The sequence below is a fragment of the Heterocephalus glaber genome, unplaced genomic scaffold, assembly GCF_053883595.1.
Source record: "Heterocephalus glaber isolate CG9 unplaced genomic scaffold, H.glaber_assembly_v1.0 deba00000621, whole genome shotgun sequence".
NCBI classification, from domain to species: domain Eukaryota; kingdom Metazoa; phylum Chordata; class Mammalia; order Rodentia; family Bathyergidae; genus Heterocephalus; species Heterocephalus glaber.
In genome coordinates, this window is record NW_028258153.1 from 15,379,442 (window position 1) to 15,393,592 (window position 14,151).

General features: G+C 36.7%; 1 protein-coding gene across 42 annotated transcripts in view; it reads right to left on the reverse strand.

Annotated features, from left to right (window-relative positions):
- Map2 (microtubule associated protein 2) overlaps window positions 1-14,151 on the reverse strand; it is a 268,232-nt gene that overhangs the window by 23,843 nt on the left and 230,238 nt on the right. For 10 of the 42 annotated variants that reach the window (XM_087206178.1, XM_087206174.1, XM_087206177.1 and 7 more), the window contains 6 exons: window positions 12,389-12,634; window positions 6,999-10,688; window positions 6,592-6,798; window positions 6,280-6,414; window positions 3,345-3,406; window positions 638-808 (listed from right to left, as the gene is read on the reverse strand). In XM_087206178.1, coding sequence (XP_087062304.1) covers window positions 638-808; window positions 3,345-3,406; window positions 6,280-6,414; window positions 6,592-6,798; window positions 6,999-10,688; window positions 12,389-12,634 — 4,511 coding nt within the window. The remainder of the gene's footprint in view (window positions 1-637; window positions 809-3,344; window positions 3,407-6,279; window positions 6,415-6,591; window positions 6,799-6,998; window positions 10,689-12,388; window positions 12,635-14,151) is intronic. The other 32 variants (XM_087206187.1, XM_087206185.1, XM_087206186.1 and 29 more) reach the window with 12 other exon arrangements.

Below are 14,151 nucleotides of genomic sequence, written 5' to 3' on the forward strand. Positions count from 1 at the left end.
TACTGAAGCACTCTTCAGCAAATTGCTAATTCTACTGAAAAATCTTCATTAGCATTATAATTTATTAATCAGCAAGAATTGGCCAAAGGCATTGGATGAATAATATTCCCAAGAATGACCACTACGGTATTATGTACACCTATGTGACAGGAACTCTAAGCACACTGCATCCATTTTATACACATTTTAAATCTGAGGAAACTGGTTTAATGAGTTAATATAATTTTTTTCAAATTCACAAAGTTGGCAGGGGCAGTATTTAAACCTCAATGTGTCTGAAGGTGACTCTAAATTATCTACCATATTATGTACAATAGATTTTGTCATTATACTAAATTATCTATTACATATAGCATTATATACAATAGAATATATTTTGTCAGTTTTTATTTGATATTTCACAAGAAAAAAATTGATACTGGATAATATATCTAGAAAAAATATTTTCTATACTTATTTTTGCTAGAAGGGTATAAAAATTTTTTCAGTTGTATTTGCTCTTAACGGGCTCTGTTATTTATATGTCAGATAATTTAGTATTTTATATCCTTGCTTTTATGCTGATCCTGAATTATGCCATATAACCATCTCCCAAATTATATTCCTTTCTGCACCTTTCACCGACCTACTGCCTTACCTTGTTCCCTGATTTTGAGTATGGCAAACGCTCTGTGGAGCCCGCTGAGGTGGGCTGGGTTAAACAACTGTCAGAAAAGGTACCCATTTTAGTCGTGCTAGAGTAGGCTGAGCTGTATCTTGGGGACTTTGTGCTACCCTGTAAAGCAGGAATCTTTGACAGGGTAGGATTCTAGCCATGAAAGAAAACAAACAAAAGTACAAAATAAACCAAACTATGAAGTAAATGAAAAAATTAAAAAGTATAAACATACATGAAATTAAATGAAATGTATACTTTTAATAAGAACACAGGTACAATAATTGTAATCAATGATGAAAATGTATAATCATGTGGGAAAAAGAGATTTTTATTAAACACCTCTTTTGAGCTGGAACTAACTTCACAATACTTCTTATACCTACTATATGTGAACATAAAAATAATGCTGGCCCATCAGACCTGCCCGGTTATTCTGTAGAATTAGTGAGATCTTTTTATGCACAGATGACAGACTGGATGATGTGTTATAAAATCTAAGAAGAAAAGTCAGCCCCACACTGATTCCCTATAAAAATCACCAGACTTAATTTACATGTGTTGAGCACACCTGGGGAAATGCTCTGCAAGTGTAAGTGGCTTTTGGAGAAAGCTATGCTGCCATATCATGATGTCTCCTGGAAGACTTTGTTAAAAAGACAGACAAGAATGACAAAGCCAAGGAGACTATTATCTTCAAATAATTAATTTGATTTAGCTGTTTCAAAAATGGCAGATAAAACTGAGAATTTTATCTCAAGTTTTAACCTCCACAGCTACTTCCACAGGGACACAGGCAAGCACTGATTGTGGAAATCACGTCCTCCTTTGCAGACCCAGGGCCTTGAGTGGAAGTCTAACTGGCTCAGCACAGTTGTTCTTTTTTGATTGATCCTACCCACAAAAGAATGAATTTCAAGAAATGTGTTCTAAGAAAGAAGAATGAAGTAACTGGATTGCCTCTAATTAAGAAAGACAAGTGCAATGCTAAGCAAACCACTGTCACCAGCAGAAATCCAAGTTAACGAAAGATTATGGGGAGTAATTTTCATAATAAAGGATAAGACAAAAATCAGAGGACTGTTTACATGCATATCCTGAATATCAGAAACAAATCAGGTCAGAATTAGTCTAGAGATTTTAGAAAACATAAATAGAGGGTGCAGTATTAGGAAGAAAAAAGGGATGTTAAATGAGAAAAGCTAAGAATGATGAACTTATCTTTCTTCTTCACAAAGATGAGATGGATATTTACCAGGTAAAAAGTTAGTTTTATGTCACACAATGTCCTTACAGACTAAAGTCTTGAATATTTCCTACAGGTTTTCCAAAAGATGTCTATTTAAAATTTTTTCCTACAGGGGACAAACTCAGACTTATTTTCAGTATCTGGTCTTAAAAAAATTTACTTTCTAAATAATAACAAAGATAATAATAATAACAACTGCTGTTATTAAATGAATGCTATTTTTCCAGTCAACACACTGTATTCTGTTGTATAAAATTACTGGATCTAATCTTCGTAATTATATTATTACTTAGGAATTTTCATCATCTTCCTTTACTTTTAGACAATTAAGACAGGAAAAGAAGATCATTTAAACAATAAATGTGCAAAGATTTGAACATGACAAGTCACTAGTTCTCAGAAACAGAGGAAATAAAAAGCTTGGAATTCATTGTACTCAAAATAAAGCCTAATATTGACCAAAGCAATAAATGAATTCTATTACCTGTCATATATTCAGGAATATGTCTGAAAACATTTGTATAAAAGTCAAATATTTTCCTTGATGAAAGTGAAGTCCTTGAGTTTCAAGATGATTATCAAAAGTTTGGTCATTGATGGAAATGAATCATTGTTTTAATAATAAATAAAAAGTAGAAGTTTAAAAACTATCAGTTATTAGAAGGTTAAATTATGAATTATGATTTAAATATCACATATAATTATGGAGACTCAGAATTCTGTGATAAGTTATTAATTAACATCATTCAAATTATTTATTATAAATTTTAGCTTTCATGAATAGTTCTTTAACTTTTTTCTTCTAATTGTAAAGGAGCAAAAATACTTCATGTTGGTTTTGGTCTTCAAAATATGGTTAATAAAATGAAAAATAAAATTCAGAAAGAAAAAGAAAATATTTACAAACATATGAAAAAGTTAAACCTATTAATAGACCACATTAAAACAATAATATATTTATCTCAGAATTTAGCAACTATAAATTTGGTAATATGTAGCAAGACTAGACATCTTTCTTGCAACACCAATTTCTCTAGTAGTTAATTATCCTAAGGAAATGCATATATGAACTTAGCCAACATTAGCTCTAATTTGCTATAAAATAGTTATGTTGATTGTAATGTAAATTTGATTCTATATAAAGCAGATAAATTGGTCTTTCCCACTTTTGCCCAATCCTTGTGTTGCTTCATGTTTTTATCTTACTAGTAAAGAGCAGTCCAGCCATATCCCCACCAGCTACCATCACATGCCATTCCAGAGAATGTTAATCCTTGCTTGGCTGCTTCTAAGAGTCAATCTGGGTGGGTGAACTGTTTAAAATGACATTTAAGGGCAAACATCTAAAAATGTAAAAAATATCTAAAGTTATTAAGACATCGCAATTAATACCAAAAAAGAGCTTCACATGAAGAACAAGGTAAAACTTATTTTACTCACAGAGACTTTGTCCTTTGCCTGTTTAAATGCACTGGGAGCCTGAGTTGATTCACCACCTGTTGCTGTTGAAAAGAAAAGACACATAAACTCAAACTTAGTGGCTAAAAACCACACAAATGCATTTTTTTCAATGCCATTTGAACATTCTACTGTATCAACAGACTAATGCATTTTTTTTCTGAGGCTCAGATTCAGTAACTGAAGAAACCTGAATCACAATAACAGCAGGTAACTAACTACAGTGTGTGTTACTTAGAGTATGTCAGTGCCTAGCAAAGCACAGGTAGGGACACCAGTCACATTCTGTGGGTTCACAATATACCTTAGAATCACTACTACATGAAGTCAGACTCTTTAGAACAGAAGTCACAGAATAGCAATGTGAATGCTGCAGAATTTAAGGAAAAGGAAGCTGACAGCTTTCAAGGGTTGGTGTGACATAGAGGTGTTCATTGAGATTTCCAAACTCTCTTGTTTTGCTGGAAGCCACTGGCATGCCTAAAGTTATTGCTACATTTTACATTCCAAACTGTCACAATCAGCCAACCCTTTCCTCTCTGCACCCTTCATTTCACAATATGAATAACACACTTGTTTGATGTGAAATGCACTACATGAGAAGGGAAGAATAGTAGCTTGTCAAGGACAGACAACATGAGAGGATTTCAAGTTCAGTAAATATAGACCATGTTCTACACATGCACTTCCTGTATGAAATTATTACCACATCTGTTACTGTTGTTTCTCTTGCTGCTATTTTATACTTCTGGTTTCAATTTTAAACTCCATCATCTTGAGCATATTTTCTGTTGATGACTTACCTGATTTAAGTATTTCACAATTTAAGACAATCTTTTTGTTTTGGAAAAACCATCCATATTCAAAAAGTTATCTTCAGAAAATAAAAAAAGCAAGCTTATGTGTTTACTTCCTCCTTAGTTTTCTTTGGTAAGAGACAGACCTTTAAGGAAACAAATATTTATCCTTACCAGGCCTCCAAATGAGTTTCAAAAGGTTTCTTATGCCATGGACAGCTCTAACACCAAAATAATAACTGTCTACAATATGCTCTGGGGTATGTAGGTCTGGTTGGTAATATTGTGCAGATTCCAGAACTGAGCTTTTAAAGTTTTTACAGTAAAAGGGATGCCTTCCTACTATTTATATAACCTATCTCAAATTTCTATGACATATGCACGTAGTTTGTTTCAAACCAAGTACGTCTATGCTTGGTATATGCTTTCTGTCAGAATATCTTAATATTTGACTAGAATAAGGGAAGATTCAAATCGTTCTAAATATTTTAAATATCCTTCAAACAATAATAGTTTCAGTGTGGTAAACTGAAAATCAATGGACATGCAGACACTGCTCAGACATCTCATATTTCTTCTGAAATTCCACAATCCTGATAATATCTTTAATCATTCAAGATAAGAGAGGATTTTTAAATGCTCCAACCAGAAGATTCTGCCTGCCCAAGCATTTATCTAACTAGGAGAAGAATTCCAAGTTAAATGAAGCTAAAAACCTAAAAAAATGAACTAAAATATAAGATTTGGAGGTATCATGTTAATTTCTAACTTCTAATTTAGAGGTATTCCTCACCCTAAATCTTTATCAAGCTTTGCATGTATAGATAAGCCTTCCATTTTAAAATCCTGCCTCAGATACTTGCTCTGAAAAGAAAACACATGATGTTTCCTATTTGAAAAACACAAATACAAAAGACTTGAAATTCTCAGTGTCTGTCATGAAACCATCAATTACCTTGATTTTCTTTATCTCATAAAAGCAATTCTGTTCATAACCATTAAAACCATCCAAAGGGGAACATAGAGACAAGTGTGATGTATAATGGAAAGGCAAATATTCCTTCCTGACTTAGGAATCTGTGGTTTTGTAGGTTACAAGCATGCCATTTAAATGCTAAAATAAAACATATTGTAAACATTAAGATTATCCTAGTGTAATTACACCCACAAAACACTTTGAATTGAAATTTAGAAATAAAGTTTGCACTATAAATATTTCTATGGGTTTTATCATAATTTCAAACATGCTTCATTCTTTTGTTCCACCACTTTTAAAAACTTGGCAAATAAATGGTATATTTGGAGAAGGCAGAGAAATAGGTAGCAAAATTGAAATAGAGCTAAGTTTATTTCTAACTTAAGTTTTTCTTAAGGGGAAAAGAGTTTTGTCTTAGAATTCTGCAATCTGAATTATGTCAGAAAATTAAGCTGTTTAGTTCAAGACATTTAAGACAATCTCTATAAGAAAATGTCAAAAGATACAGTACAATGGATTGAAAGGCTTGTTAATCATGGATATAAGTAATAAAATTTGACAGAATTGCCACACAATTTCATTTTCTTGCTACTTTTTTTCATCCAAAACAAAATAATTTTGCAAAGCACAATTTTACCTCAGTTTGCTTTTCATTTTCAGTGTCTAAATCACTGTGCATTCTTGGTGATTCTCAGTAAATTCATCAACATCAGTAACAGATTTGGTAGTGACAATGTAGAAAATAAGACAAATATATATGACTTAAGCATGAGAAAGATAAATAAGCAAAATAACAAGAATGCATACCATGGTAAAATTTATCGCCATCGTCTAACCAAACACACAGAATGAAAATAGGAATCCCCAGAACGTGACATTAGAGCACAATGCCAAGATACAATCACACACTGTTACGTCTGAGCATGACAAAGAGACAGATGGTCATGAGCTCTTCTGCAGGGAGGGAGAAAAAAAAAAGAATAATGATACAAGACACTCAATAGCAAAATTGTTCATGACTGCTGGAATTCTTTGAAGGAAAGTAAAATGAAGAAGCTGCTACGGTAATGAGATTTAAAAAAAAAGAAAAGAAAAGAAATACATGTCTATGTTTGCCAGCCACATTGCAGAACTGAGCAGTCACCTGTCGTTTTCCGCTTAACACAGGAGAGATGAGTTGGTCTAGTGTATTTGATAGCAGGTTTTAAAATGAATTTCCTGGAGGGAGAGTGGGCCTGAACTTCTGTTTTTTTAGCAAGTTCAGCCTTCTTATAAACTGCTATGAATAAGAAAACACAAAGAGCATACCATCAGGAAAAAAAAAAGAAACAGTTGGAACAAAACCAAATGAAAATTTTGTAAGTAATCGGTTAAGACTGTTAGGCAGCTTCTGCTACACACAAGTAAAACGAATGACTTCAAAAAACATTGTTAAAGAAGTGATTGTTAAATGAACCTTTTTTCCTTCTCACTTCATCCCTGGAGACCGTGCTAGGTTCCTTTTTAGCTATTTTTCTTTCAGGAGTGGAAATTCTGCCTCTCCCGGTTTTAAAAGGCTTTTCTTTTCTATGTTTCTCAAGAGATGGTCTCCGAGCTTCCTTTTCAGCTTTCTCCTCTTTAGGAATAGTTTCTAACTGCTCTGTCATGATGCTTCTATCATCATCTGTGGATCAAAGCAAATCATGACAACAACAACAGCGAAAACATTAGTGACAAATGTACAGAATCCTTCGCATACTTCACAAAATGCAAAATAAAGAGATAAAGGGATATTTAAAAAATTTTTTTAAACGCTCATTAGGTTACTGGGTTGAATTTGGGAGCAGAAAATTAAAAACAAAACAAAACAAAAAAAGAGCACACCTTGAGTGTCCACCCAGAGACTGTCAGCATCCATGACGGAGTCGTCAATCGTGGTCTCGTCTTTGTAATCGTCATAGGTTTCTGTCTTATATTCTAATAGCACAGCTTCTCTCTCAGGGGAGGCTGGAGCTTCGGGAGAGCCATCCTTAGGTTCTGCCTGGGCTTCAGCTGCCACTTCAAGCTCTTCTTCCTCGTGAGGAGAGGGTCTCCTTTGCACCTCAGGCTGCTCTAGGGCTGCAAAACGCACGCTGTGGGACCCAGATTCTCCTTCATCGGTTGTAGTCTGCACTACAGTGATGAAGTCATCCTCAATGGTCACCACGGACTCAATGACTCCTTTGTGTTCGCCTGGGCAGGTCTCCACAAATTCCTCCCTGACACCTGGCACACCCAGGTCAGTGATCTGGAGAGTGTCTGAGCGGAAGAGCAGTTTATCATATTCTCCCCGGGCTTCTATCTCTTCTTCTTCACTCTGAGCCTCTGGTGGTTCAGATATGACTGCTTCAAGCTGTGGCTCAGTAACATCGGAGGGGGTGATGGATATATCTGGGGCCTCTTTGCTTTCTTCTTTTGGCATCTGAATAAATTCCATCTGGACATCGGCTTGCTCAGCTGCAGCTAAGTCAGCTTCTGAAACAGCAGGTGGGCCAGGGATTTCCACAGACAGTTTAATGGCAATTTCATCCTGCATCAGGGATGATTCCAGGGACATTTCCTTCTTGGCCTCATCAGGTTTCAAGGACTCCATGGTGAGGCTTTCATGCTCACCACTGGACTCATAGGACTCCTCTTTGTCTACAGCCTCCTGGTGCACCAAGTCGGGCTTGGCCACCTTTTCTTTGACTTCTATCTCACTAACTCTGGCACCTTCCTTCATGTGGCTAGCCTCAACACCCAGGAACACATCTGCCTCCTGAGGTGCTTTGGATGAGAGTGCCAGTTCCTGTGCACCCTTCAGTTTAAGCTCTGCTGCCTCTCCAGCATCCACATTCAGCCTTGCAGTTATCTGCCCAAAGTCACTGATTTTAACATCTAATTGACCTTGGTCAGCTTTAGTTGCGGCAAAATCCAGTCCTTGTTCAGTTTTTTTTGATGGTTCTACCTCAGCTACCTCTGGCACTGAACTAAGACCCTTTTCTGCTTTCTCGAATGCTGCATCTTTTGACACTGTCAGTTCTTTGGCAGAAGTTGGTTTGTACATTAGTCCTAACCCAAATGTGTCCACTTTACCACCAGCCTCTTCTGTTTCCATGGCATATTCTTTTGAATCAGCATGTTCTTCACTTTTTTCTAGCACAGTATCCAGCTTATCGTTTGCTTTCCTCTCCTGATCAAATTCCCTAACCAGACCAGATGTAGGTGAGGATGTCTCTTTCTCCGCACTGAACTCATCTTTGACTCTTCCAGCAGCTGCCAGTTTTACTTCAATCAATGAAAGGTCTGTAGCCAAATCTCTTCGAACTTTATCATCACTTCCTTCATAAAAGCAACCACTTTCTCCTGATAAATTCTCACTGTCTTGAACAGGTGATGGAAGTGGGACTGTGTATTTATTGAACACACAGTAGCCTAGGTCTTCTAGATGACTGTCTGTTTTCACAATGGTATGGTTTTCATCAGTTACAGGTGGCAATCCAGTACTACTCTCCTCAACAACAGTTTCTGAGGGGACAGATTTTCTTCTGGCAACCTCGGCATCTGCACTGACAGAAGCCAATCTTGACCTCGTACCTGCCAGATCAAGCATTTCAGGCAAGTCAGGGGCCATGACGGTGCCATTTTTGTAATAATCTTTGGCTACAAAAGGTGACTCACAGGATGTCTCTACTTGAATATTTTCCTGTCCAGTAGCTTTTTCTTCCTCTGTCTTTTCTTCTTCCTCTTTGCTTTCTATTGGGAAGCAAGGGGCTTTCTCCACTGCAGGTGTGGTTGGTGGAAGATAATCATCACCTTCATCCATACTTCCACTAGTGTTGGTGAGAATATCAGAAGCCAGAGGAGAGAGATCATGGCCCCGGCCAAAGTTAAATCCAAGAGCTATGGAATCCAGGCAAGACATGGGCAAATTGATCGACATGCTTCTTTGTTCTATTGCAGACCTCCCACCAAGTCCTAAACTTCTGCTGAGTGTCAAATCATCCTTATTCTTACTGTGGAGGTCTCTTTTCTCCCCATACACTTTTGGATCAATAGTGAACATTCTTTCTTGAGGAGAACTAGGTTCTTCAGGCAAATCAGATGGATAACTCTGTGCAAGAGTGCTGTACCCTGCTCCCTGTGCTGGTGCACTGGGCTGGGATTCTTTCCCTACTTGGAATTCCTTGTCATCACTTTCAAGCATGGCAGAAATGGTATCAGCAGACTCATGGGCACTTTCTCTTGTGTCACTTAGTTCATAGTAATCACTGGCCAGCTGAATGTTTTTCATTACTTCTTCTTTCAAGGCAGACGTTTCAAAGTACTTGGACATTCCTGACTTATCTTCATAAAATGGCATGCCAATTTCTGCTGACGGTGCATCCCTAACTCCTTCAACGTTACTGTCTGTGTCAGCAACTTTCTCCTGAAAAAGTTCCTGTAATGTACTCTTTTCATAGAGTGCAGCTGGTTCAGTGGAGACTTTTTCCAAGGTGTTCAAGGTCATGGTTGAATCTGTCACTGCTTGCTCCAAACCTACAGGGAAGGTGCCAGGTTCTAACATATCTGTAATTTGTTCTTGGCTTTTAGGTGTTTCTTTCAAGAAAGTGTGCTCAGTGGCAGTCTGAATTATGGCTGTTTCTTCATCTCTCAATTTTGAGGGTTCATGCTCTTTTGGTACAGCTTCTTTGTCAGAAACACATGTTTTCTCTTCAAGCTTTGGCTGAAGTTCCTTTTCAGTAAGTGTAGGTTCCTGTCCACTGGGGGTGCCTCTCTTTTCCCCTAGAACTTTTTCAATAACATATCCTTCCAGAACTGGAACATGGGGATCTTTGGGTAAGGTAATTGCCTCTGAGGCTGCTGTTTCTGCCACTTTATCAGGTTCATCTTTTTGTAGCTCTTCAACTTTAGAACTATCTTTGGCAGTCACTGGGCCACTGATTTCTTGCAGTGATTTTTTGTTATCTGGTTGTAAGAAGCCAGGCTCAAAAGGTGATGCTTCTGTTACGATTTCATTCTTCATGACATCTACAGGAAGAGTAAAACTTCCAGGTTGAAAGGGACTTGGCATAGGAGAATCAAACTGTTTCCCTTCCCATCTTGGGATATCCTCCAGGACATCTTTTTCCCTCATGGGTGTTAAGGGGCCAGGAGACATTGGAGCAGCCAAACCCCACTCATCTTTCTTTGTTTCCACTGGCATTTCAATGAACCAGTCTTTTTGCTCTCTGGGGGATGGAGGCTGTGCAGGGAGGTCAATGCCAGGCACTATGAAGCTTGGTTCTGTCTTCCATTTCATGTCTTCCAGGGTGGCACCAACAGGATGCCCAAACAGAGCAGGAGGTGCCTTTTCTCCTTCTGCACCTTGCATATTCTTTGTATCAGGGAAAGTTTGAGTTGTGTCAGGCTGAGGAACTAAGGCAGCATGTTTAAAGTCTTCACCAGGCATACTTTCCATCTTTGACTCCTTTTCTTTTTTGTCTAAAGGCTCAGCTGCTGAGGAAGTCAATTCCTGATGATCAGGGAACTCCATCTTCGAGGCTGTAAGTAAATCTGAAGTAATCGGGTTGATTTTTAAACAAATCATAGGCAAATGCTTTCAGGCAGTAAGCTTAAAATTATATTTTGAAATGATGAATGGTAGAGAAATGAAAAAATATGGAACATGCAAGCATGCTACTCATCTAAAACTCAATATGAAAATGTCAGAGCTGAGATAGATGTGTACTGCTAGTAAAGTGAACTGTTGTAAATCAATGTGTACAGGAATTATAAGAAGCATTTACTTTCAGACTACTCATTTGTCTTCTCTTTTTTGTTTGTCTGGTGTGTCCTAAACATTATGTGATGTGTATTATAGTAGAAAAGAAAATGTGCCTTCTATATATTAATGCATATTGAGTAAGTGATTAAGGATATAAAATATATATTAAGGACTATATACAGATAAAGATTGATTTCTATTGAATTTTATTCACATTTGAATATTTTCTCATTTGAAGATGAATTGGCAGGCCAGGGCAGAATGTCAAGTAATTAATAATGATACAAGAAAAAATAGCGTGATTAACAGAGGCCTGGACTGATTTGAGGGTCACTAAAAGGTTACTAGCCTAAATTTTTAGAAGTGATCTGAGATTAAATTTTGGGAATATAAGTAAATATTTGCTCTCAAATTTATATGACATAATTTAAGAATTGAAAAGGCAGTTTGTACCACATATTCAATATTCTTATTACCTAATCATTGCTTAATTGTCTCATAGATGTGAGACTATCTGAATTAAAGTATTAATATTGGCAAGTAACATGAATAATAAAGTTTCCAAATACCTTTCTTCTTATGGTCATGACCTCACACTCCCTGTGAACATGACCAACTGGAGAAGTACTGATCAATATTGGCTTTAAAGATGCTTCACAGAAAGTAAGTGACATATTCTTATTTTCATTTATTCACCAATCCAAAAGGCTTTAAAGCCCTATTTGTGTTTTAAGATCAAAATATTTCACACTGATCACTGCAGCTAAGTGTAGTTATGTTGAAAAGGTTTGGGGAAAAAAAATCACAAATTTCAACCATCTCTTGAGCAAGTGTATGGATCATCATTACCTTATATGCTTGTGTATCCTGTTGTGATAATAGAAAAGAGATATTTTATGAAGCTGTAATAACGGTTAGGTTAGATGGATGAAAACTCAAGAGATATGGGAGCGACCAAAGGAGTTGGCTGCCATGGAAAGGAAATGACATGAGAAGCATCAACAGGAGCTTTGAAGGAACCAAACCAGTACTTGTTGAAGCATAAAAAATATAGCAGGTTGCAGTTGCAAATAAAAGCGATTCTATTATTTAAGCCTCTATGTGCCAAAATCCAATTGTAGGATTTAAAAGAAAAGCATATGAATTGCTATTCCAAAAAACCAAAACAAAAATATACATGTATTAGCAATGTGACTGGCAAACATCTGAGATGAGGAGGGAGGGAAACTCAAAAGCTCACACAGCATCATCAGCCTGCTGCAAAGCGTCTTGTATCATGGCAAAGGACAACCAAGAATCAGCTGCAGCAGAGGACAACCAAGCTGCCACACGGCACCTGCGCAAGCAACACTCTCTGCTCATGAAGGCTGAAACGGTGGTCTCATGATTATGAGAAGGCCGAGATGAAACAGCTTTGGAAAGGCGCCAGGTATGTAAGTCGCTGGGAGATCATTTGCAACAAAACACATGCAAATCTTGAGAAACACACCTTCCTTGTCACAGGAAGGGGTTTTTACTTCCGGAGACAACTCTGTGACCTCTTTTACACTTTTCTCATGCAGAGCCCCAGGGGGCGCACTCTCTTCCGGAACTATCTGGGCCTCTGTACTAGACTCCATTTGGCCCTCACTGAGGGCCCGGGGTTGGTCTGAGGACTTAGCAGCCCCACACTCTTTCCCAGGAAGAGCAACAGGTTTCTCTTCCTCAGCCATCAGGCCCTCTAGAGTTTCTTCTTCTTAGGGATGAAAAAGATGTTGACATCATGACCACGTAACAATACACAGAAGGACAGAAATGTTATTTAAGGAACACTTTCAGCTCCACTGGAATGATTTACCATTTGGATCAGCAAATTGATAGTCTGATGCAACATATATGATATACTGGTTGGAAAATTATGATGTAGAGTCTGCTAATAGTGATGCCTTTTAAGGTCTCATTAAAAGGCTATTTATTTTAAAACCCAAGAGCTGAAAGGGTTTTATTGATAGGTTACCCTTAGTGGAAATGGCAGCAAGTTGCACACATGTGGAAAGCTTGCTGGGAATGAGAGATGGATGCTGTCAAGTAACAGATGGTTGGGAACGGAGACATGTATCGATGCACTGAAAAAACCCTTTACATTTGTCAGACGTGCTGTTTTGTCCAATTCAGGAAGCCCCTACATAAGAATTCCTGATTGCTTTATTTAAAATGAGCAAACTTCACAGAGGAGTCTTGGGAATTACAAAAAAAAAAAACAAAAAACAACTCTTCCCTCAAAGTAATAGCCAACCAATTAGCTTAACCACTTTATCACAAAATCCATTGACACTTAAAATATCATTTATTTAGTATTCCCAAGGTAAAAGACTACTTAGCTCAACTTGTATTATTTTCACTGAATGAGATAATGGCTTAGAAAATGAAGAATTTCAAGGAACAGGTAAAATATTTTGAAAGACAAGGTCAAGGTGAAATTTAGATTTTATTTACAAAAGGCTTCCTTTGGGGGATAATTGTTATAATATTGTTTAATCAATAATATAGTTCCTGTATAGTTCTCCTTGATACTAACAAAGAAAATGTGCATATTAGTAATAAAATCTTATTTCTGCAATTCATACCAAAATCGCTCAGGAAAGATAATTGAGTGGTGACCAAATTACCAAAATAACCCCTGAAATATACATCACAGGGGAATTTAGCCTTTAAACATAAACAATGGACTTATGAAGGTTCTAAGTTACTGTATTCATTTGTTCTTCATTTACACTTCAAGTACCAGTAAAAAACCTAAAAATCCAATTTTATCCCTTAAGAAATTAGAGATAAATATATACATTGTTTATTCTGCAAATGGAGAATTGTTATGACATTTTTATGAAACAGTTGCACATTGTTTAAATGGTCCTGTGGGAAAGACTACAGATGAAAAGAAAAGGAAATTTCATTTTAAGAAATATTAATCCTCTGGGGGATGGGGAGAATCACTTCATCTCTTCATATTTGGCACTTAGAAACTTCCAATTTTTCAATTTAACTTTGTAAGTAACATTTTAAAAATTCCAGTTCTAACTTATTATTGAGGAAATTTTTATAATGCATAGATTTGGGTTACAATTTAATTTTAATATAAGTGCTTTACTAGTGTTGCCTTATTGAATAAACTCTAATCGAGTTAATTTAAAAGTTTCCAAATCCACATAAGTCTTTTAGCTTTCCATTTTCTCAGTTTGTATAAATCATGTTTATTTCCATTGCACCTATTCC